The sequence below is a fragment of the Diuraphis noxia genome, unplaced genomic scaffold (genome assembly GCF_037042655.1).
Source record: "Diuraphis noxia isolate RWA-SAM2 unplaced genomic scaffold, SU_Dnox_SAM2 contig0001, whole genome shotgun sequence".
Classification (NCBI taxonomy): Eukaryota; Metazoa; Arthropoda; class Insecta; order Hemiptera; family Aphididae; genus Diuraphis; species Diuraphis noxia.
Window position 1 is genome coordinate 57007517 of NW_028301711.1, and position 27299 is coordinate 57034815.

Consider the following 27299-nt stretch of genomic DNA (forward strand, 5'->3'; position numbering starts at 1 on the left):
TAAGACACTGTCGTGCAGTACGTAATATCGTTATAGATTGTATTACGCGTCCAACTCATATCTATATTTTACCCGACCGCGTTGTATTCATTGTCACGCGGCCGATTATTGTTTATTTTCATTCTACGCGTACAACTCATATTTATATTATATTCTACGCGAACACTAAGTATATTCATACTACACGTACAACTCATATTTATATTATATTCTACGCGAACACTAAGTATATTCATACTACGCGTACAACTCATATTTATATTATATTCTACGCGAACACTAAGTATTTTCATCTTACGCGTCTAACTCATATTTGTATTTTACGTGAACGCGTCGTATTTATTGTTACTCGGCCGACTATTATATATTGTATTACGCGCCCACCGCAGATGTGAATTCTATTGTATTTTTTTTTTACAGTAATTATATATTTATTAATGATCAAATAATATTAATGTTGTTATTAAATTGTATAATTTAATATTGTTCGAAATAAAAAAATATTACAATTATTAAAGAACAATTTCTGAATTTTTGTAAGAACCGTAGATAACCATCAGCGTATAAAATCTACCTATTACAACCTTCTGTGTACTTGTAGTTACAAGTTGTGGTATTAGAAAGTTTGATAATTTTTTTAATCCTCTGTGACGACGTCTTCATCTTTATTTGTTAGAAATTAACTAAAAAATCTAAGAGAAATATATAGGCATAAATCAAAATATTCTTACAAAGCAAAAGGCACAACTCAGAAAATTCTGGAGAACAAAAGGCACAAATCAAAAAAAAATTACCTGCATCAGCGATCAATCGGCACAACTCTAAAAATGCCACTGAACGAACGTCCTCCGGCGTCGAACGCTTGTGCCGATTGTATTATCACAAACTAAACATTTCAGAACATTACACTAACGACACTTAACGCCATCTAGCAGTGAAAAAATAAGATAGAAAAAAATTGATGAGCGCAAATAGTAGATATTGTTCGCGCGGTTTCAGCAGTGGTGCCAACTCAAAATCGACATTTTTTGAGTTATGCCATTATTATTCCAGGGATGCAATATTATAATCGTGTTCGGCGACGGCGTCCGTCCTTCGCACGCGTTTCTTGAACGGTTTTATTCTTTACGAAAATACAAATACATAAAATGGTGTGGTGTGTTGTACATTTTGTTTTGGACAACACTGTGGAAGTAGTTCCTGGATTCTGGTATGCAAAAGGGAATTGTGCTTGGCCAAGATCGTCCAAAACTAAAGACATAAAAAAAGCAATATTCAATCAAGTACGACCAAATTAGCTTGATTTTTCGTTTTTTGAAGCACGTTGTTTGAGCAGTAATATCGGTAAGCATTATGGAAAACTATAAGTATATTTTGTATTTTAAATTAAATATAATAAGTATCTGTATATGATAAAATGTTTCCCCTCGTCACTAACCAAATATATTCGTTTCCTATTTTAGAAAAATTTTATTTTTGATTATTACACGTAGGAAGTTGTTTTTAATAAAACAGGCTGTAATAATATAACATTTTATGTAGGTATCTATACTTATACATTACTGTTCCATATATTATAGAATTATAGAAAACATTACTCTACTTACAGTAGCTATAATGTGTCTAACATTTTTATAGTCTTGTCTTGTTTCATTGTTTAAATGTCATATTTGTTTAACTCATTAAAATAAATGCAATTTTGAAAATTTAATTTCGTTCTTTCAGTTAGACAGATTAAACATAATCTAAAAGTTTATTTTCTAAGTACATTGTGTTTTGTCACGCTGAATTTATTACATAAATTTTTTTCTATAATCATTGTTTCTATAATCACCAATTTTTATTAAAATTTAACAATTTTATTTACAAAATGTAGGTAAGTTAGTTACTCTGTTGTGCAGTAAGTTAGGATTAGATATAAATATAATGTATTCAATTTGAATTAATGATAAATCATTGAAATTGAAAAAATAATTTTGAGCGAATGAAGTGGGTAGTTTATTTTCAATTTTTTGGTTAGTTTAACGTATATCAATTTATAATTTCTTTATTTAATACATTGATTCATTAATATAATTTATTTGATAAAACCCTTTCATAATTAAGGCCATTTTTAAATTACACTGTTTGTTCTAAATATAATGTTTATAATAACTCAATGAATATTTTATAGGTATTTTTATATTTAATATTTTATTAGGGTCTAAACGATGAATGCAATGTCTTTGTTTACATAAATTAATATTTAATAATTTTATTGCATAGAATTACAAATTATTTTAACAAACATTGTTGTTTTATATGTTTTAGACAGTTTTTCAAAGGCCCAAAAAAAATGTGAGATGGCAAAGGGTAAATCTGACCTTTCTTCGACAGAAGAAGATAAATTAAAAAAGAAAAAAATTAGAAGACAAAATAGAGTTTGTTTACAATCTGGTATAATGTTTAGTCTAGATACAGTTGGTATGATTTTCAAAAAATAAGCATATTTAACGATTTTATTTCTATAATATAATATGTATTTAATCTTTATTTATCGATATTCATTTATAATGCTACCATCGTATATTATAGTTTTATCAAGTATTTTTGTTTATAGATAGTGAACAATCTGACACATTATCTGACATGAACCAAAATTCAATACCATGTTATCATTCTGCAGGCAAGTAGTTTTTTATATTTTTTAGATTCGTAGTGTATTATTATAGCATTTTTTTTTTCATGTTTTATTAGATTCAGATTCTAGTCCTAATAAAAATATTATTGTAGCCGACAACCAAAACATAACATTTTTAAGACAGGATATTGTTCTTGAACGTCGACCTGATGGTTGGTCGCCATTAAAAGTCTCTAAAAATAATAATATTGTACCAGGTTGGTAAATAAATTACATTTTATCCATAAATAACATTGATAAAGTTAAATATTTTATATATTATAGACAAAATGAGCCCTGCAGCTACATTGAATGATGATATTACTACATCCTCTAAAGCAGTAACTCATATTTATAATGTCACACCTTTAAAAACTATGAACAAGTCGATTCCAAAAATGCTGATAAGTGGTATTTAAAATTTCTATTAATAAATTCAAAATTATAATTATAATTTGTTACTATAACTTAATTTAATTTATATCATGTAATTTTTATTTTTTTTAGGAAACAAATCTGATAACGGCAGTGTTATTATGTCTCCATTAAAAACATCCAAATATACATCTTCATCTCAGTCACACGGTAATGTAAAATAAAAGTTTAATTTGCATTAGACTATATTTCATGTTTTATAATCAAATATCTACAATTTAAGGTGTAAAAATGAGCCTATTTGATGATATTAATAAAAGTCCAAATAGGAGTGATTCAAGTTTAACTGCCTGTACGCCAAACAATTCTATTATTAATGGTAATTATAATTTTAATTTTTAGTATTCACAAATATAGTTTTATTTGTTTGTAAGAAATAACTCTGTCTCTCAGTATAATCACTTTCAGCTTTTAATATAATTACTTTCAATAACTTGCAACATAACATAACATAAAATAGAAAGATGACGTTTCAAGTTCACAGTATAACAGAAAAATAAAAATTTAACCTCTAACATAAGTGAGAAATAATAGTAATAATAATAGTGATCATAACCTAGTAATAGTAATAATTAGGGCTCATAAGTTCATGCACTAAAAAATGCATAAATAAGCATGCATTCATGCACTAAAAATTGGCAAAATATGCATTATTATAATATGCACTAATAATAAGTTCGAAAATATGTCCTAACATTTTTAAATTATGCACTCCTAATATGCATTAAATAAAAAAATGATGAACAAAGTTTAAAATAATACTAATATATCCATTCATTTTAAAAGCATTTTATTCCTTTTAATTTTTATACATTCAACAAACAAAATTAATACTTGTGTAATTCAAATAGCTTTGTCATCTTTATCAATTATTATAAGGTTGTCATTTTTTGTCTAATTTGTGTACACCTTTATCCAGCACCTACAATTGTTTCCGCGGTACTACGTAAAACGCATAAAATCTAAATAGGCATGTACTAGCAGCAAGTATTTATTTGTTATTTTTGATAGCAGCTTCCAGTGTCATATCAAATTTAATAAATGATGACATTTTCTTAGAATCTTCTTAATTATTATTTAATATTCTAGTCTGGAGTATAAAGTATTAACATTATTAATTAACTATAAACAGATAACACTTGTTCGATGGCTGAAAAAAAAACTTTGTCTCCACAACAGTTTTTGGACAGTTATAGTTGTTTAAACAACAATATATTAATAACTGAAAAGCGCAATAACCAACATTTATCATTTAATAGTATAGGTACACCTACCTACATATACAAATTTTTTTATTTCTTTGAAAATGTTTTAAACTTATATTTACGTAGTTTGTTATATTATTTTTTTTTAAGGAGCTAAGACAAGTTTATTTTCAAACAGTCCAATAAAGATTTCTCCAAGACCTGGATTATCTGGTGTGTATTGCTTTTAATTCATATTTAAATGCATTATTTTCCTGAAACTATTATTAATGCATTAGAATGACAGAATGTACCCTTATTAGTTATTATATTGTCAAATGATTATTGAATTTAATTTCCTGTATGCAATTATTTTGATTTTAGTCAACAATAGTATATCCATTAAATCCACAGAAGGACCTACATCAAAATATAAACAAAAAACTCTTTATAAAGGTAATTATTAGAAATAATAAGTATATAATATGTACCCTCAACTATAACATTATTCCAATCATACTATTGTTGATTACATAATATTATTTAACTGATAATTTTGATTTACATATTCCATAATTTTTGTTTTTATTGGATATCTTAATAATTCCCGATTTGCCCACTGAACACTGTTTATCTATGAAGAATATTTATTATTTTAACGTATTTTTACAGATGATCAATATGCGAGGTTATTGAATTATGTGCTAACAATTAAATATGAAATTAAATCAATACATGAGAAATTAGATATAATTATTCAGAGAGACGAAGAAAATACTTTGACAAAAACTAGAGAATCTCAACTCTTATACGACACTTGTCTTATAGATGATAAATTGCCTATTAAAAGCCAGGAAAATCTACAAGAATTTGAAAATGAGTTATATATTGATAAAAATTATCGGCATCAGTTGGTATGTAATTTGTTTAAGCACATTATTTGTATGTACTTATATATACAAAAGTTAAACTATTATTGATTTAGGTCAAACGTTTATCATCTGTTGGTGGAAAATCCATTAAAATTATGGTAAAACGAATAATGACTCTAATGTTTACACCTGAATTGCTATGCACATTTTCATACAACGGACGCGGAAATAAAAAATGCTCGTTTGAAAAATTACTTGTGAATAAAATTATTTTTGGTAATGTATAATATAATATAAACTATACTATAATTTAAACTAAATTTATTAAATTTATTATTTATTTTTTAGAATCTGTGAAAACTATTAAAAAATTTGCTGCATCCGATAATTCAACCAACGAAATTGAACAGGTTATAAAATATGTGCTAATTCAAACGCCATTTAAAATTAGAAATAAGACAGTTCAATAATTTTTTCATATTAAAGTACAGAAAATTACAATATATAATACTGATATTAGGTACTTATCATTATAATTGTTCCAATAAAATTTTCTTTTTTTTTTTATGTAATTAATACAAATGTATAATTATATTTATTTTACATTTTAAGATTTTATATTATGTATTATTAAGTAATGAAAAATTAAATTTACAATTTACTACTATAATATATAATACTGATAAAAGGTACTTATCATTAATTTTTCAAATATAATTTTCTTTTTCTTTTATGTAATTAATACAAATGTATTAATTTTACATTTTAAGATTTTATTTTATATTTTATAAAGTAACAGAAAATTTTAATTTATACTATATAATACATCCATAATATAGGGACTATTAACATTTGTTTAAATATATATTTTTTTTTTGTAAATGATACAAAATATGTATAATTATATTGGTACTATTATCATTTGTTTAATATAATTTTCTTTTTTTTTTTTTTTTGTTAATGATACAAGTTTATTATTTTGTTTATTTTTCATTTTAATATTTTATATAATACATAAATTATATATTATGTAATATGTATAATCAAACATTTTTTGTTAGCTAGATGCTAGATTTAATTTTATCATTTACATTGATTTTTTAGTTATTTGTATAAAAAATAATTATAATATTATATTTCTAAAATGTATAACTAATACTTTAAAGTAATAATATAATTTGAAAATATATTATAATTTATAATATTATTTATTATTACCATGTGTCCATGTATTATTATTTGTTTTTTGTTGGTCGTGTTGTCTTTTGTTTACCAAACCTTTTGTTTATCATTATATAGATAATAATATTTATTGAATTATATATTCAATTAAAGGTAAAACAAACAGATTAAATGGATGGAATTTAATTTATAGTTGAATTAAGCTATATTTTGATATGTATAATAATTTACATAAAATTGATAAAAAAGATATTTAAGGAGGTTCAATGAGTATCAAATATTGATTAAGAATTAATAATATTAAGGTTTAACAAGTCTTGTATAAATATAAATTTAAGCCAAGATTCTAGGTTTAATAAACCCTTATTTTTTAACGCTTAACCGACATTGAGGACTAAGTGTTGATTCGATCTTTTTTTTTGGTTCAAATGATATTCAGGCAAGGTTTATTTCATATTAAAACGATCACGATTCAACCAAAACCTAAAATTTAATTAAGCATGAACATTCAAATTACAATATTAATTTAAAGCTCATTCAAGGTTAGGATGTTATGTGGGCAATTGTATTGGCACCATTGATGGCAAACATATAAGAGTGATAAAACCAAGTGCTTCAGCCGCTTCAGGGTCACTTTACTATAATTATAAAAATTATTTCTCGATCGTTTTACTTGCTGTATGCGATGCAGATTATAAGTTCATTTATATAGATGTTGGCGCATATGGAAAGTGTAGTGATTCATCGGTTTTTAAATAAATCAGTTTTGCATAAAATAATCGTTAATAACAATTTACGAATACCGGAGAAAACTACCATATCAAACAACGGAATACCGATGCCATGTGTTATTGTTAGAGATGAGGCGTTTGGTTTATCTGACAATTTAATGCGTCCTTATGGAGGAAAAAATTTAACAAATAACAAAAGGATTTTTAACTACCGGCTGTCTCGGGCAAGGCGTTACATAGAATGTTCCTTCGGCATTTTGGCAAACAAATGGAGAATTTTTCACCGTCCAATGGATGTTCGAAAATAATTGGCAATTATCATAATAAAAACATGCTATGTTACATAATCACGTGCGACAAAAAGATGGATATAGATTTCAAGACACATTGGAAGTCCCTTCAGAACTAGCAACACCCCCAGGTCCTCCAAGCAGAGCAAGTAGAGCATCAGGGTCTAATAGAGATTTATTTGCTGATTATTTTATAAATACAAATCTGCTAGAATGGCAAGATGGCATTAGGATAGTAATTACTAATTATGAATACATATTTTTTTAAAGTTAAAATTCTCCTCAAAAATTATATTATATTGATAGTATAGCGAATTCATTTTTTTCTTTTTCTGTTAAACTATCTAAACACATTATATTTGTGATTTCCTCCCATCGTCTTTTCTTTAAATTACCATCGCTGTATTCATCAGAAATTACGTCCCAAATTGCTTTTCGACTTTCGACCTTCTCGAATAAACATTTCCGTATCGAAAGTTTGAGTATATAAATGGTAGTATATAAAAATGTATATGTACCGATAAAAGTGTTAAAAAGAGAATAATTGAGTATAAAGTGAATTTAAATAAATGTTATATGAAAATAATTTTGTGGTATAAAATAATATGAAATGAATATAAATGAGAATAATTTTGATATTAAATTATTTATGGACATTGTAGGACTATTAATAGAAACTGACTCAGGTTTCAACTACATACTTACTTTTCAATACGATTTGACGAAATATTTTGCTGGGGTCCCGTTACATGACCACATGGCGAATACGGTAGCAAAGGAATTTGTTACTAAGTTTGTATGTGTGCATGGAATACCCCAAACGATTCTAACAGATCAGGGCACTGATTTTCTCAGTAAAATCTTTTCCGAATTATCTAAATTACTAAAAATTAACAAAATAAATACAAGTCCTTATCATCCACAAACAAACAGTAGTTTAGAAAGGTCACATAGAACTTTAGCCGAATATCTAAGGCATTACGTAGATAAAGATTTAAATAATTGGGATCAATTACTTCCTTACGCACTATTCGTATATAATTCGACAGAGCACACAGCAACTAATTACCAACCTTATGCATTATTATATGGAAGAGATTTAGATATACCAGTAACATTAAAATGTAATCCAGAACCTAGGTATAATTATAACGATTATGTATTCGATTTAAAACAAAAAATGCAAGATTCACATAAAATCGCGAGAGAAAGATTAATACAAAAGAAAAGAAAATCTAAGAATCATTATGATAAAAAAGTTCACAGTGAGGACTTAAATATAAAAGGTCTAATACTACTTAAAGATAAAACCTGAAAGAATAAATTAAGCATGTTATGGAAAGGACCATATGAAATTCTAGAAGTGCTAGATAATGAAAACGTGGTAATAGCGCGAGGTAGACAGCAGGTCACCGTGCATAAAAACGATGTAAAGAAATAATATGAGACCATAACTAAAGTAAATATGAAAAAGAAAAATATATAGAAATCTATATATATATATATATATATACATAACCGAAATCAAGCAAAAGAGGAAATCTTTGTTACGGTTTGGCTTCGAAACTACTTATTGGATCGTCTTGCAATTTTTTTTAAATTAAAGAGGACATCACAGAGAAGGTTTTGGGCATGAAAAATTTGAGAAAGTTACCGGGTTAGAGGAATATGGAGGTGATGATAAAATGACAGTGTCGCCATCTGTCCAGCAAAAAAAAAAAATATAAATATTGTTTACAAAGAAGTATTATAACCTTAAAAGAAATATGTACAGAGATAATATATAAATTAATAAATAAAAAAGGTTCAAAATATAAGAAAATAGTAGTTTTTTCCTCCTCATTTTATTTATATAAAATAGTTGAATACCTCCCGGGCTATTTTTTCCCTGGGCAACGCCGGGTAATGCAGCTATCTATTTATATGTATAAAAATATACTGCTAGCATAATCAAGGATTTTGTATTAATTGATTATATTAATTCACCGTTAGTGGAATTAAGTAAAAATGGAAACTTGGTATAATGGTATAACTTTAATACTTTAGAGTTAAATCATAAACTTACGTACAAATAGCACCAAGTCCGCGATCTACCGCAGGTAGATTGCCTACCTGATAATATTATACTTTTGCAAACCAGAATTTTTATTCCAGGTAACGGAAGAGTTAAGATAAGTTTTGAAATCCATATACCGATTATTAAATAACGAATTGAACAAAGTTTGAGTCATATAAATTTAGTACATTTAACGGGCAACGAAGTGCACGGGATCAGCTAGTATTCTATAAAGAAAGAGTAGTAGACATAAGTAATAATAAAGTAATACACAATTAGTGAAATTAGGTATAGATATAAGTGTTAAATAAGATAAATTGTATTTTAGGATAAGAGAAGAGATTTTATGTTTGAACTGGAAATGGTTCTAATAAAAAGAGAGCACGAAGTCCAGAATAAAATAGAATAAGATCAATTGTCAAGGTGTTTAGTTGAGCATTTAAGTGAAGCAAATCAGAGTATAGATGAACCATTTAGCAGAACTGAGTTAAGGCGTATAACTATAGCAATCGCACATCAGCTGTGGGATTGTACAAAAGGGGATGTAGGAATAAATGAAGCCTGTTGTGAATTAACACCAGTCGCTCGTTCTCCTGCATGCTGGGATGCTACAGTAGTCAAATACTGAAATTCTCAAATAACAAATTCTGTTTTCCTTTTCTTCATTTTAGAAAATTTTTCGATTATATCATCAACTGATATAATAATTACAACCTGTGAACATGCAGCAAAGCCAAACCTGTTAAGCAATGTTGGCCTATTCTGGAACGTAACCATGTTTTCAAAATATAAAAATATATTTTAGGCTAATATTAGCAAGTAAATAGTAATAGAATATGGAAACAGATAATATGGTCAATTATCATGATTACTGTTTGGCTTAGGGTCTTCTAGCTCTTAAAGATACACAAATATGCATGCATTTGTGCACAAAATAGTGAAGTGTTTAAGGACTTATATAGCTCTAATAAATACTTAAATATACAATAAGCAAACAACCACCAAAAAATGACTAAATATTAAATATGCACCAACATATTACTCTCGTCTAAACTGGAAACACCACGTCCGTCAAAAGAAAAATCAGATTAAATAAATGTTTACGATTAGTACAAGACTATTATAAATATTTTTTCAACATTGGATTTTGATTATATATACTAAAATGACTGACACATTGAACAATTTTTAAACAAACATTATTATTACAACATTAATATTAACCATAAACTATTAATTTCAAAATTAGTACAATTATTGCAAATCCTGTATATTATACATTTTTATAATATTTTTAAAGAAATATATAAAAATGTGTGTTGTAGTAAATACAGTGCTCGAATTGGGGGGGGGACGCAGGGGGACGGAGCTCCCCTTCAAATTTTAATTTTTTTTAGCGTACCCCTTCTTATATTTTTAATTTGAACGGGGGGACGGTACGTCTCCCGTGTAAATTATTATTGAAAAACTTGTATTATCAATTTGAAAAAAAATATGCGATAAATTGTAAAATTCATTAATGATAAAAATCAAAAAAAAAAGATAATTTATTATTATAATCACGGACCACAGACTATAAATCTTAGTCAGTTATTATAATACAGGCTTACATATACTGATATACTAATAATGTGTATAAATAATGTATAATATATCGAGATTAAGATTAAAAATTCATGTTATCGGATGGTCGGTAACACTGTAAACAGTACCTATGTAGTTCATAATATCTATGTCTAATAATAATTATAGCATTATTGTTATGCTCATGAGTTGAGGTCGGTGTTTATCGATTATTGTTTAATTATAACATTTCTTTTTGTACACTACTGCAGTACTGCTTATCAATTGTATAATATATAAGATCTACGAAGACTAGAATATTCTTGTATTCATGATAAAATCTATGACTGCACTGCCATCCACAAGATAATAAACGTTGGTTAATTTATGACATGTGTTTAATAAATTATTGTACTTACTATAGTATACTGTATACTTACTAGTAACTAATAAGTAAAAAGTAAAAATGGCTTCTAAACCAAAAAAGCTTTGCAAATCCGGTATTTACTCTTATTTTAAAGTAAGTACCAAGTTAATTGGCTAAACTAAAACTTTATCATTATTTATATTTCATGAAAATGTATTACTATATTTTTAAATTGTAGAAAACCAATGAAAAACAAAAAGAAGAAAACACATATGTTGAATCCCTTGATGATGATCTTGGGACAAATGCAAATACCAACATTCAGGTATTATCGATTAAAAATTTTCTCATAATTTGATTATTATATTTCTATAACTTGTTAAAGATTTATTAATATTTTTTATACCACTAATAAGAGTCAAACGGCATGACATATTTTATTAAGATAAAATGTCAATCCGGTATTTAAATATAAAACATTTTTGCTATTGCTATTTTTATTTGCTTACTTTGTAATTAAAATAATAGAATGAACATCATGTGACAATTATAAGGCTTTTGCATTTTTGTATAATATTAAGAGTTTTCAATTTAATATTTCTTTTTTTCATTTTAGGTTGAAGTTGATTCAGTTAAAAGAAAAGTATCAAAAGAAAATGAATCAAATAATATAGCTATTTCTGAAGAGGATCATCAGGTTTGTAAAGTTAGACTTTGTACATATTACAATTATTATTAGTTAGGTATTTCAAAAAAATGTATGACCAATTTACTAATTTTGTAAATAAGCAGCATAACTGAGTGAAATGGTCACTCATTGAAATTGCACCTTAGGTATAATTGCACCCCTGGCAAATGCCTTGTTGCCAGCACCTAGCTATGTCTCTGATTCTGTTTAAAAATTTTAAACATGTAAATAAAAATAATTACACATTATTAAATAAATATATATAATTTAATAATATTTATTTATTGTTGTAGTGTAACCTTTGTTTAATTTTAATGATTGTTTGACTTGTGTTGAAAATACTACATGGGGGGTGTGGGGGGCGAAGTTTGGTTTAAATCATTGAGTGGAACGCTAAATTTTTATAAGTCCTTTAGCACCCCTTCTATTATATTTCCAATTCGAGCACTGAGTAAATAATAGAATTATTAAGGGGGTATGGTGGGGAGGAGGCTGAGCTCCTCATTAATTTTCAAAAAAAATTTTTTGGTGTACTTGTTGGTTTATAATGCCTATTTTGGAAAGTTTGCCTGACTATTTTATTACTGTTTCGGCGCCACTGAATATATTATTGTTTATAATAAATTGCTTACAGTAACAGGCGATTGTTAGCCCTTAGTTAAATCACCGGAGGAATTGTACATAATTATAACTATAATTATTAATGAACTAGGTATAACTAAGGGTTGGAATTTTCGGTCATTTGAATGATTCCAATCATTTGAATCATAGAGTAATATAGAGATGCCCATGTCTCAGAAAAGTGAGACGCAAAATGTCTATATTTACAGGGGTTGGCCAGTTAGAGGCAACAAAATATTATGTAATCATAAAAGAATAAAATATTGTAAATATATAATATAATATTCATAGTGTAATACTCTATGATAATATTATAGTATGATACTATGATGTAATATTATATTATTATAATTTAATAATTTATATCTTATACCTATGTAAAAGCGGAGCGATGAATGTATTGATTTTATAATGTGTGTTTTTTTAAATTTTTTTTGTGTTTTTTAACTTTTAGAGTATATTGTTATATTGTATACACACAATGACATTTACAAATGTAATTGACAAATTAATTTAACCTAATGTAGTAAATAATAATGCCGAATGCCGAATGCCTAATACTAAAATGAATTACTTTAATAACAATAATCCTACCTATTTTGGTAATATTATAGCATACCATATTCGCTCAGAATCGTTTTTCGTATACAATGATATTATATTATTGGATTCAAATGTAATACCATCCATTACGGTGACCAACTTGTAACCTACTGTACAGCAGAGCCAGAGCGACATCCACTTGACCCCTTTTTAATCATTACATTTCAACAAAAAGTAGGTATGTGTAGTTCAACAATTAATGCTTATAAACTATAGCTATATTATATTATTATTATTAATATAGAATTAAAGGTATCTGTACATTATTTTGGACTGGATGTTTTGACTCAGATTCAAAAAATCAGTTGTTTATTTATTTAACAAATTACTTAATAATGTTAATAATACATTAATACTGAATAGAAATAATAATAATAATACTGAATAGTGTTAATAATATTATGATAATTAATAAATAATAATAGTAATACTGAATAGAAATAATAATTATAACAATAAATAAGGATTATAATTATAATTATAAATAATAATGTTAATAACTATACATAACATTTTTGTTATAAAACACAAAAATAATTACTTATTGTCCTTTAAAAATAGTTAATTTATTATACCACATTCTAATGGAAGGTGTTTCATTGTGACTTTTCAAATTGTAGTTGATTTTTAAGTTAATATATCTTGATGTGATAGATTTTATTAGAAGAGTGATATGATCAGTTAAAGGATTTCTGGTTTCGCTACTATGAGTTTTTAATTGTTTGAATACAATTGAGTTAAATAAAAAGTGACCTAAAACTTCAGATTGAATTTTTAGTTTATTAACAGCTTTATGTGTATAGTTAAATTGTTTTAATGTTTTTTCAGTTTTAAAACATATATCAATTACATCATTACTGGGATAAATTAATCCACCATTATCACCTTTCCTATTTTTTAATGTAATTAATGAATTTAAAAAACATTCTTTGTCACTAGCACATAACGCATCTTTACAAGTATCACATTTGAGCACATTAGTAAGTTTGTGAACTACGAATCCAGAAATGGAAATAATAACTTCTTTAGAGAAGTTACTAAAAGAGTAATTACTAAGGCTTCCTATGTTCATGATCTAAAATAAATGAATTTATACTTCTCAAATTTTCTTCCTGAAGAATAGCATCATAATTAAAACCAGGAGTATTGTTATTTAAAACATTCACTGGATCAGAACTATAGTAATGCAGAATTCCAATATCTTCTAGCGGTATACAATTTCCTATATTAAAATTTGTAATATCATTGATCCGAATTACTAATTTTTTATAGGCTGAACGGAATTGTCGAACTGTCGGATCCGTGTGATCGAATACTTCCAAAAAACAGTTCGAGATGGTGACTTAATCTATATATTTTTATATGTTCTAACCACGGACTATGATTAACATTAACATTAACATTAACATTAATCATAGTCCGTGGTTCTAACTGATTGGTTTTAATTAATGTATAATATAATTGTAATATGCTTTCTAAACAGATAATGAATCCTATGAAACCTGTTTTGCGGCTGGACTGAAGTACAGGTGCAAATATTCCAGGTTTATCTTCAACTTTAAGACCCTTGATATAGGTTTTGAATTTGTTAGTAAATAAAATAACTGATTCTATATTTTCTTTGCATAATGCTTTCTTATAAGGTTATAACCAATGCAATTGATGGATCTCGAATTTAATATGTCAAAAGCATTAAAAGCATAAATTGAATTGTAGCATCTGCATTACAAAACTCATTAAGTTTAAGAGAATTTTTGCAAAATCTTAAAGCATCTGCTACGGATTGACTCAACAATTGTGTCGCAAGTTTCACTTTCATTTTTTGTTTAGTATAAAAGATGTGTTGCTTTCTCAACTTATTTGCTAGGTGGCAACCTTCCTTCTCCTGCAAACAGCATAGCAATTTGATGTATTCAAAATTTATTTATTTCCCTTCAAAATCTAAAAATACTTTTTTCTCGCCAAAAGCATTTCTCACTAATTTCACCATGTGAGCCGGATCTAAAAGTGTTACAATGTTAGGATTGTTCTCACAGCTAGAAGCAAAAGAAGTATTTAAAGTTTCTATATTATAATTACAACCTAAAATCTGAGCAGTATTTATATTACTTGAACAACCGTCAAAGGTTAGGCTGATTATTTTAACGCCGGTACTTTCTAAGACATGCAATGCATGGCGAATTAATTCAGTTTTTTGAGAACTATTTAAACTACGAGCTAAAAAATAAGCAATCGGCAATTTCTAACTTTCATTTACAAACACAACTAAAAAAACTAAACATTCTTTGGCAACTTCCAAGCTATCATTGTTTATTCCAATTCCCATATCCTCACGACCATAATATTTGTTACCATCGTATTCCAAATGCTGCCGTATATCTCATCAATAACTAAAGCACAATATATATTATGAGATGATCTTTTTACTTTCATAGTTAAAAGTTTTAATGATTCATCTGTGAATCCTGGTTCTGCATCTACGTATCTATACCATTTACTAAGCGTACGCGAGTGCGGCAAAATAGTATCAAATTGTTTTCTCACATAATCATGAGCTCTTGCCGAAAAGAAGTGAAGAGATAAAGCAAATTGCCTCACTGTAGGGCTATATTTTTTACTAATTTTCTTACCCGTATTTTTTTTATACCAGTTAGTGATAAGTTCTTTGTGTTCACCGAATGACTCAAATAAAGTAACACTAGTATCTTCATCTATAAGATTATGTTTCTTTAAATCTTGAATAATGGTCTTCATACTGGCAATTCTCTTATTTTTCTTCTGATAGTTTGATTAAGAATTTTCAACTTTTTATTTTTTATTTTCATCTCCTGTGAAAGTTGTCGAATGCCACGGTTTAGTAATATTCGACGTGGAGTGTCATCATTTTTAATCTCAATAGCAGCAAGGAATGAAGATTGCATGGGAGATACTTCTACTGGTATAATATTCTAAAGTCAATATATTTATCATCAGGGCTGTGAATTTCATGCACTAAAAAAGTCTTGAATATGCATGCATTTATGCACTAAAAACAAGTGAAATATGCTTTAAAATATGCACTATAAATTATAAAATTTAAAAATATGCAAAATATGAAAAAAAAAATTATACTCACATATACTGGATGAAAAAACGTTTTATTTAAATAAATATTGTAATTACTAATTATAAAATGACTTGAAAAATGGACTTGTAATAATAATAATAAATGCTTCAATGTTCTATTGTTCTTCGACGCCTGAAAAAAAACATTAAATATAGATAGAACACATTGTTTTATAGATATTTAAACAATTTATTTGTTTACCTGTAAAATAAGTATTGCATTGTACAATCAGCGATTTCTTTATATTTTCAAACTTGAATGATCTCCTATTTGGCGCCAAGAGGTTTTTGTACACAGAAAATGAACGCTCTACATCAGCTGACGTGGTAGGGGCATACTTGAAATATCCCATGTCACTACTTGTTAAGTTTTCAGGTATATCTAAACAACCAACGTTTTCTTCTTCTCCGTTTAATATTTTTGAAATATTGCAAACAATTTGAAACCCTTTATTTTTAGTTAGAACTGTCTGTAATTTCTCGTTAATTTTGATTCCGGTCTGGCTTTTTAAATTATTGAATTTGGCTGAAACATCTTCAATAATCTGTATCGCTTCTATTAATGCCATGCCTTGTTTTTGAAGACGTGTTATAGCCGTAGGAAGGCACTCAAAGTTTGATTTTATAAATGCTAAGTTACCTTTAATCTGTGGTGCTTTAAAATATTTTTGAGCATTTCTAATTGAAAGCGCATCATCTTCATCAAAACTTTCAACAATATTTTTTACAATTTGGAAGTTTTCACAATAATATATTGAAGCGGAAATCCATGTTCCCCATCGTGTCAGAATTGGTTCGGGGGGTAGAGGTATATTAGGCGCATCAGTCTTAAATTTTATAATACGAGATGGTGCCTTTTTAAATACTTTTTTAACATTAGCAACCAGTTTATCTACTTTGGGATATTGAATACGGATATATTCGGCAACTCTATTTAATCCATGTGCTGTGCATGTTAAATGGACCATTTTTGTGTACAACACTTTCAACGTATCTCCTGCCTTCACCATATAGGGCGCGGCGTCACTCAAAAATAATAATACGTCGTTACGATGTATGCCACCAGGCCAAAGTAAACAAAGCGAATCTTCAAATAGTGTGCATATAGTATTGTGGTTAGCCTTTTCTAATTGCTCGACATTTAATAAAAAAATTTCACCTGGCCGATCCGTGAGTAGTGTTCCGATTATAACGGAGGCAATATAGCGTCCTTCAGCGTCCGTCGTTTCGTCAATTGAAACCCAAATTTTTTTCTCTGCCACTTTATTTCTTATTTCTCCCATAGTTTCCTGGTAACAATTATCGACATATGATTTTCGTAAAGTTGATTGATCTGGTATAACTTCCGATGTATATTTCTCTAAAAAGATTTTGAAATGTGGATTGCTCAGTTTATTGAAAGGTATATTAGCACTCAACATAGCTTTACATAAATCAGTTTTGAATGACGATTTTGTTGAAGAATTTTGAAATAAAAGCTGTTGAGATTTATCCTTTTTTTCTTCAGCGCGTTTAACAGATTTACGATGTTTTTCGGCTGCGATATGCTGAGTTATAGAAAAACGTTTTTCACTTGAAACTTTCGTATTACATACTTTGCAAAATAAAATTTTGTTATCTGTTGAAAATATTTCTGTTCCAAATTCAGTAACATAACTTTGTAAACGACTGGATGTCGTCTTTTTTTCTTTTGGCATTTTAAAATTATGCTTGTTAAGTGTTAACTAATAGAAAATTTAAACGAAAATATTACAAACAACGTATTACCACTCACGAGACGACGACAACACTATCGCGCGTCGGTTTGTCTACCATAATATAATAGATTAAGATTAAAGATATTTCAAGTTAGACTTTTGACCACAGATATAGACCTGCGATAATAACAGGAGATAATTGCATGCCACTCTAGACCGGGTTTAACACATGTTCCTGTTATTATTACCACCGCGATAAAATTACAACGGTAAAATTGTATCGTCCAAATTCAAGAAATTTTACAAATTAATGAGAAAAACATATTATTCAAATGAGAAAAAAGCAAAAACAAGAGGAACTCGCGAAATCATGCATTTATATGCCCTTACCGGTTAAATATGCAAAAATATGCAAAATAAGATTTCGTATTTAATTTATAAATAACGCAAAACAAATTTTGATTAAATCCATTTTCTTATACAATGTAGCAAAAAAAACATGCAAGTGCATGAAATTCACAGCCCTGTTTATCATTATTGAAATATTAATAATTTTATTTGTTTATTTTACCAATAATTCATTATTGTGTGTATCAGAAATACTACATGAAGAAGTTGTCTCATTTAAGGGTAACACTTCTTCTACCTCTACATTGTTTACAGACAACTAAAAGAAAAAAAACTAATTAACTACTTAGATACTATAACATAGGTAGCATAAAGTATTATTGAAATTAACTTTAAAATATATACCTTAACCAAACCTTTATCGAAATTAAAAATATTTGATGGCTGAAGAGAACTCGAAGTTGGTATTTTTGTAGGCACAGCTGAAGGTGTTACAGTTTCAGAAACTTTAACTAAAGTTCTATCAAATTGTATAATATTTGATGGATGAAAAGTACTGGGGGGCTCAGACAAGGGTGTCAATATTTCAGAATATACTGTTTTTGGCTAAAAATTATAATAATACTTACATATAAGTTATTTATATAATAAAAAACATTTATACTACCTAGTAAATAATAATATGAATACCTATATTGATTAAGAATGTAAAATATATGCATACCCATTTTATTCGATCAACAATTATAGATGGAGTGGCATGCCTCTTTAATAGTTTCCTACTTTTATTTAATATAAAACAAGATTTATCAAAATGAAGTGAACAAATCAAACTATTAATTGTCACATTTTTAGGATTTAAAAAGTTTTTGATTAAAAAATTATTCCATTTAATTTTATCACTTTCATCTTTAGGAAACCTAAAAAACAATAAACATATTATAATTTTAGTTTAAATTGATTTAAAGAAACTTTGTTTCGATCAAACTCAATTTTGAAAATGTTTAACTATAGTAACTGGAATAGTAACAAATGTTTAATAAACTTTTGTTTTCTTGGAACGAATGCAGTTTAGCTCCCAAGCGATTTTTGGAATTTTTTTCTTACAAAATGTGTCTTTTTGCATGCCTAATTTGATGGTACTTTCAAAAAAAGCCGGTCGAACTTATTTTTGGAAGTTATGGTAAAAAAAACTTCAAAATGCTGAATTTTTTCAAAAATAAACCAAGAATTTAAAATACCAAAAAATTTAAGTTTTTAGACTTTTTTTTTAGAAATGTTTGTATTTATATGCTCAGCATTTTTGTGGAATCAGAATTTGCCTATCGTACTTACTTTTTATGTTAATGTTAATAAACCACATAAAACTGAATTATAAAGTTATTTTAAACATTTGCATATTTGAGAAACTCAAAATGGATTTTTTTGACTTTTTTTTTCATTCGATGAGTAATAACATAAATAAGTTATTGGTGAAATCAGAACTAACTTATATTTTTAGGTTTGGGAGAAATTGGTTTTCACATTGAGCTCTGTTAGTGTTTTCGGCGCAGAGCCCGCGTCGCCGCGTTAAAATTACGTACGGTCGACAAAGGCGACCCGGTACCTTTCCGATGTCAAATACCAGTTTACAATGGTTACATTGTTCAAATTTAACGTATTAAAAATAATAAGCAATAACAATTTAAAATGTACAGATTTAGATAATGTATTTTATAACTATCCTATTATTACTAAATTGTTAATTAAATTATCTTTATGATAAAAAAATAAGCTCTATTAAGTTATTTCGCAATTATCAACAAGTATACAGGCTAATGAGTATATTGTACCTTGTCAGTTAAAGTATTATAAGTATATAATGCATTTATGCCGTTTTCTTTACTAATGAAATAATAATTTGATATCTTCACATAATTTTAAATCTTTTTTATAAATATTACAAAAAAGCACACCCCCCGTATGGATCGTGTGAAACGATACATTGGCAGCTTTAGAAGTCTGATTTTTTGTTCTTCCACATATTATACAGCTTGGCATAATAATAGTAGTTATTAATTATTAAGTAATTACCAATTAACTATCGAACTATCATGTATCAATTATTATACATTAATATTATTATAAATATATTTATATTATACATAAATATAATTGAATAATGATCAAAAACAAAACAAATTATACATAATATAATATAATACAGGATGCAACCTATATACAATAAATTAAATTGAAATGTCTTATGAACCGCGGCAGTTTTGTACACAACTTTACAATAATGTTCAAATAATTAAGTGGTAACACTGTGTTTACAGACCTTTCTCGGCTTCAGTATTTTATACAGGCGTAATACGTATTGGCCTCTCTATATTACTCTATGATTTAAATCGGACCAGTCTATTGATTTGGTCAAACGATTCAATCATATCAGTTATTTTGGTCAAGCATCTAATATCAATTATCTTATGAATCAGTGACAGAGATTTTTTATATAATCACAGAAGCAAAACTCGATTAGGATCTTGTTTACTTATGATCTGAAATCTGAACCTCCAAAAACATGGAAACGTTTAGGTACTGTACTACATGATGTTAGAGCCAATGTCAACGGTATTTATAAACGTTTATTTTCTCGTAGGTGGGGTCGACTTGTTCACCGATAACTATTGGATCACTACCAATTCTCCCAATTTGATACCACATAATTCGATTTATAACAAATTTGATATGCAGATATATAAAAGTTCAGCATTTTTGATTAAAAAAGTGTTATAGAAAAAAATAGTAATTAATTATTAATACTTCTGAAATCAACTTAATTGTTTTAAAATTTTGTAAAATATAAGTTTAATAAAATAAGTTATACAATAGTTGTATAAAATAATTTATATAATTACACATCCATAACTACATCATAGTGTACATTGTTAACGTTCCTTATATAAATTCACTTTTCGTTCATCATTATTTTTTTCTTTAAGTCCATATATCTGTTGAATATTTGCCACTTATTTGTAACTGTAGAATAAACATAAATTGATGTTTTTAGTAAGAAAGCAGCAGCAAATATTTCGACATCAGTTCCTCATACACCTAAAAATCGGAAATGTATATTAATATTTTTCGTTAATAAAGGCTTACTTATATTATTACTTCATTTTTATATTTTATTCACATAAATTTGTTATTTAGATACAAGAACATAATAGTTTAAGAACTTCATATTTGATGGATGGAGACAAATTAGGCATTTGGCTAAAATCTTTTTTTGGACCACCATTTCTCCCATTAGAAAAGGTTGAAGAAGGATTTTTAGAACTTATGAGCACGTGTCCAAATGAAAGTGAAGGCCATATATTTTCTGATTACGTACTTAAATCGTACATAGAACCTGGTTGTGTATTCCCACCTGCAATATGGGCATGTGAACCTTCAATTACTCCAAGGTAACTTATATATTTTATTTTTTATAATACATTTTATTTAAGGATATTGAAAAGAATTGTTTTTTTAGAACCACAAATGGAGCAGAAAATTTTCATAAAATGTACAACGGACAATTTCATAGTGCTCATCCACCAACGCATGTAGTAATATCTGTACTAATGGAAATACAATCCGAAACTATGACAAAAATTAATTCAATTGCTAGAAACATACACAATAAAATGGGATCGTCCGATTTAAAACGTATACATAACGTTATACAACATTTCAATAATTATAAAATACATAAAAATATTATAAAATATCTTACATCTATTGGCTTTGTGTATCAAGGGAAAAAATTATATTAAATTATTTTTTGTAATGACGGCTCACTGTGAGATAACTATTTTTATTTTTTGAAAAAATTATTTATATTATTAACCCTCTACAGGCAAGGCCCGGTCACGGGTGACCGGACTAAGATAAGACATTAATAACTAGATTATAACATTAAGGGCCTCGCCACACCATGCGTTTTGGCGGGTCCGGGTAAAACGCATCCGGTCGACCGGAACAACAACTTGCATTGTTTCTAATCATAGGTGCTATATTAGAGCGTTTTGTCGGGACCGGTCGATTCCTGCCGCGAACCGACCGCAACATGTTGCGGTCGGGCGGGAAACGAATCGGCAGGACAAGTCATCAAAACACATTATTTTAAATCGTGTATGCCACACTGTGCGTTTTATCCGCTGCGTTTTTTGAATATTTTACCTGGACATATTTTTTAAATATTTAAATAAATATTTATATTTTGAAAAATGGTTTTTGATACCGATAAATTTATATCATGTATCCAAAATAACCCTTCCATATGGGAAATTGGATCCAAAGATTATATGGATAAGCATATAAAACAAAAAAGTTGGAATACGATTGGTGAGTACATGTTTGAAGATTGGAGTGAGCTTGAAGAACATGCAAAAGAAAGTAAAGGTAAGGATTCTAAGTTATATTTATATTTATTAAATTGCAGTATACAATTATTATATTATGATGTCATGTAAATTACATTATTTAATACATTTATTAAAATATTTTTAAATTTAAAAATAATTTTATTCTAAAACTTATATTTTTATTTAAAAATCAAATCATGTCATATTGAAAATCTACTGCTCCTGGGCCCATAAAGTAGTTGGCAAAGTAATCCCTCACTTCAACACCATGCGAACGAGTCCCTGTTCCACGAGCTTCAATATCTTCTAAGTTGTGCGTTTCAGCATCTTCATAATTTATACCATCTCTTTTACGAACAAAGTTGTGCAGTATGCAACATGCTTTTATAATGTCATCCGTGAAATCTGGCTCCACCTGAATGGCCGTATGTAAAACACGCCATTTATTCGCGAGTATTCCAAATGCACATTCGACTGTGCGCCTTGCTCTGGATAATCGGTAGTTGAACACTCTTCGGGAATCAGTAAGGTTACGTCCAGGGTACGGTCTAAGTAAGTTTGTATGTAAAGCAAACGCTTCATCCCCAATAAACACATATGGTTGTGGGTTGGAACTTGTATTTGGTAAAGTAACTGGTTCTGGTATGTTCAATTTACCTTCATATAATTGTTTACCAAATGCACACTCCTTGAACACATTGGAGTCCCCTTCACGACCATATGAACCAACATCGATTACAACAAAATTCAAATTTGCATCAACTATTGCCATCAAAACGATAGAGAAATACTTCTTATAATTAAAGTAGAACGAACCGGAGTTGTTGGGATTTCTACACCTAATATGTTTGCCGTCTATTGCTCCTAGACAATTTGGAAAATTTGTTTTAGAATAAAATATATTTGATATTTCCACCCAATCTTCTTTGGTCGGTTTAGGCATCTCTTTAGAATTTAAAATTGACCATATCACCTTACAAGTGTCTTTTACGATCACTCCAATCGTACTTCTTCCCACACAAAAATCAAATTTTAATGCAGCGAAGCACGTACCAGTAGATAAATATCTAATAAACAAAAAATACATTATTAACAAATACATTTTGATGGGTCGCTTTTTTTAGTTTTTACATTCTAGCGTAGCAATGAATGCATTAATTTTACAATGTGTATGTTTTTTTTTATTATTTTTTTTTTTTTTGTGTCAGTGTACACGATAAGATTTCGAAATAATGATTCCATATTTTCAACTTAAGTATTTTAGATTATTAATATTTTTTTTTTTTAAATGTATGTCGATAAAAAACTTTAAAATGTGTAATACAATAGGTTCCTTGCAAGGTTTACAAGGTTTCTAAATTTTGTTAGCTAAAATTAAAAAGAAAGTTGAACGTAAATCCACAATAACGTATATGAGCGTCTGAAGTTATGATTTTGACAAAATACGTAAAAATTACGAATATTTAATTTTTTAGATTCTATAAGCCGGAGCGATGAATGTATTGATTTTAAATAATGTGTATTTTTTTATATACCTATATTATATTTTATACTTTTATTCTTTTTTGTGTCTGTCATCACTTTTTAGGATAGTAAAAGTGCTTAGATTTTCTTCAACAGTATTTTTTCTGATAAAAAAGTGAATCTAGTTAATACTTTAGGGGGTCAAAAGTAAACATTTTCCAGTAGTTTTTAAAAGCGCTGTGAAAAACAAAAGAAAAATTAAGGAATAACGGGAATTTTTACTCAAAATCGATTTTGGTTTTTGGTGTAACTCTGACTGAATGTTTATATTAGCATTTTCTATACAGCATAATATTTTTAAAACATTTTGACTTATTTTGAGCTGTTTACGGATATTTGTAGTTTTTTATTCTATAAATATCAATACAATTTTTTTATTTGTTGGGTAAAAATGCGTGAAAATATAATACTAAGCTCTGGATATATTGTTACAATAGCAATTGAAAAATATTAAAAATACATAGGCTCAATTTTTTTTTATAAGCATTTAAACTTAGAATTTTGACAAAATTTATGAAATTTAAAATTTAATAATTATTTTGTAGTTAAAAATTTATAAAATGTTCAACATTTTTATCTAAGGATGAAAAATTTTAAACAAGGCTCCACGTAAATATTCAATTTTATACTGATTTGATTAATTATTTATAATATTATAAATTAATATTATTATAGTGACCGATCTGAAAGCCAAATGGAGACATATTAGAGACCACTATTCAAAATTTATGAATCAGGGTAAAAGTGGCGATAGTGCTAAAAGAAAAAAATATGTATACGCAGAATCACTTACGTTCTTGCAGCACATAATTAAAAAAAGAAGGTAATGAATATATAAATCTAAATTATAATCTTAAGTATATTTAATATAATAAAGATATTTATTACAAACATATTTATAATGCAATCAAACTCAAAAATTTTAGATTTTTAAAAATACTTTGAAACACAAAAATAATTTTTGAGTTTTGAATTTGAATTCAAAAATAATCACAGTTTTTGTTAAAAATTACCAAAAAAATTATTCCCCTAGATCAGACCACTGCGCTGTGACACATTTTGTACCTACATAATTTTTTTTTATAAATATTTCCGGTTACGCCCCTGCAGAGTACCTAGTTAGTTTTATTTGATAAGAAATTATAAAATTTTCATAATTTTCTAATTTTTAAAAATGATCATAACACAAAATATTCATAAAAACGTACATCACTATTCACTAGTAATGACAACTAGATGAATTATTTTTTATTTGCTCATAGGACGACAGGTAATTTCGATGAAAGTGTACAAGAACAAGTGGAAAATACCGGTGGAGAAGATTCATCCTACGAGTTGGTTTTAGATAGTGAAATGATACCACCTCAATCTGACAGATATTCAACTCCAAAAAGTAAAAAACAAAATAGTTCCAAGGTACAAAAGATGACACCATTTCAAAAAGAGTTACTAAGCAATTTAGCTACTTCCGAAGAAGATGTAACTTCTGATCCTGATAAGGCATTTTTATATTCCTTATTACCCGATTATAAAAGACTAAACTATGATCAAAAAACAGATTTTCGTCTCATGGCTCTACAATATTTTAGGAACGTATCATTAGGATCTAATCAAGTACCATCAACTCCACCATATTTTAACATTAGTCAAAACACTAGTCAGAATGTCTCTATTCCAACTCAATATTCAAATATATGTCCTTCATTCAATCCCGGCATGGGGAACAATGAAAATCATAATCTTATGCCACAACCCTTGCCAATATATTCATCTAATTTCAATCCAAATGCTAAACATTCCACACCATATCCTAAAAGCTCATATACTTATATATCTGATCAATCCCAACAACCTACTACTAGTGGAGAATTGTTTGAAAAATTTTAACAGTATATGATTAATAAGTAAAATTTAAATTATACTTATTGCAATAAGGTGCGTCATTTCAGTTTTTAAATTCAAACATGACATTTTTATTTTTTTTTTATAAATATTAAAATAACAAGGTTTTATTATACAGTAAAATATTATATGTCGCTTATTATGTATTAATGACGTTAAAAAAGAATGTAATTTTTAATTTTTTAAGAACAAGAAATTGTTTCATTTTTTATATTTTATAATTAAATAACGAAGATTGTTATATTTTAATGTTATAATTTATACTATACTGTTAAATATTATTTGATCTTTGAATAAAAATAAAGTATTACATTTTTTTTTCTTATAATATATACTGTTTGTCTGTGTATTTTCATAACCTAATACAGAAATTATTTTAAAAAATAAAAATTATTATTTTTAATTTTTGATAACAAATGATTAGTGATAACTTATTAACTATTAATAATCATATACATATATCACGTTGAAAAACTTAACTTTTATACGTAATATAAAAAAAAAACTTACCTTAAAGTAATTGTTAGACGTTCCTCAGCAGATATCGGATTACGAAATTCTGTGGTATTTTTCGTTATATGTGGCCGTAGAGTTTTTAGCAACTCATCAAAACTTGAAATTGACATACGGTAATACTCATAGAATTTATCAGGATATTGTCTAATATTTTCAAAAAATGTCGTAAACTGGCCTATTTTCTCACGATCCATATTTAATGGGTGTACCCAATACCTTCGTTTTGCTTTCGGTGGATCTAATAAGCCTAATGCTTCGGCTACAGCAACAACTTTAATTTTTTGACGATTCATTTTATCTATATTTAAATGTATTTAATATAAACTAATTATATAACTACGATTGAACACATTTATAAAATACAAGTATAGTATACTTATTTATGGAGTGTTCAAAAAATAAATTAAAAATACAAAAATGTAATAATTTTGACACACTTTAATTAGGTAGGTACCTATTTAAATATTATACTCGTACCTATAACGTTATAACTGACAAGTAATATAATAAAATACTTCTGCATAAATTACGTAAGTAATCTAGGTCTACCTCAGAGAGCGTAGAG

At 27.4% G+C, this 27299-nt stretch overlaps 3 protein-coding genes across 3 annotated transcripts; 2 read left to right on the forward strand and 1 right to left on the reverse strand.

The window, feature by feature from the left end:
• Window positions 1-1058: 1058 nt before the first annotated feature.
• LOC149061000 (uncharacterized) lies at window positions 1059-5905 on the forward strand. The gene is made up of 11 exons (XM_089216469.1): window positions 1059-1344; window positions 2311-2665; window positions 2737-2877; window positions 2945-3070; window positions 3167-3244; window positions 3318-3413; window positions 4450-4512; window positions 4663-4734; window positions 4951-5192; window positions 5264-5426; window positions 5499-5905. The coding sequence occupies exons 2-11, from the start codon at window positions 2629-2631 to the stop codon at window positions 5618-5620; spliced, it is 1140 nt and encodes a 379-aa protein (XP_089072595.1). The 5' UTR covers window positions 1059-1344; window positions 2311-2628; the 3' UTR covers window positions 5621-5905.
• A 10465-nt stretch (window positions 5906-16370) lies between these two features.
• Window positions 16371-18437, reverse strand: LOC149061001 (uncharacterized). The gene is made up of 2 exons (XM_089216203.1): window positions 16559-18437; window positions 16371-16489 (listed from the first exon to the last, which is right to left on the reverse strand). Exons 1-2 carry the CDS (start codon window positions 18051-18053, stop codon window positions 16473-16475), a joined length of 1512 nt encoding a protein of 503 aa, XP_089072329.1. The 5' UTR covers window positions 18054-18437; the 3' UTR covers window positions 16371-16472.
• Window positions 18438-22353: 3916 nt separating this feature from the next.
• Window positions 22354-26546, forward strand: LOC149061002 (uncharacterized). The gene is made up of 3 exons (XM_089216280.1): window positions 22354-22829; window positions 24992-25139; window positions 25579-26546. The coding sequence occupies exons 1-3, from the start codon at window positions 22655-22657 to the stop codon at window positions 26201-26203; spliced, it is 948 nt and encodes a 315-aa protein (XP_089072406.1). The 5' UTR covers window positions 22354-22654; the 3' UTR covers window positions 26204-26546.
• The last annotated feature ends 753 nt before the right edge of the window (window positions 26547-27299 follow it).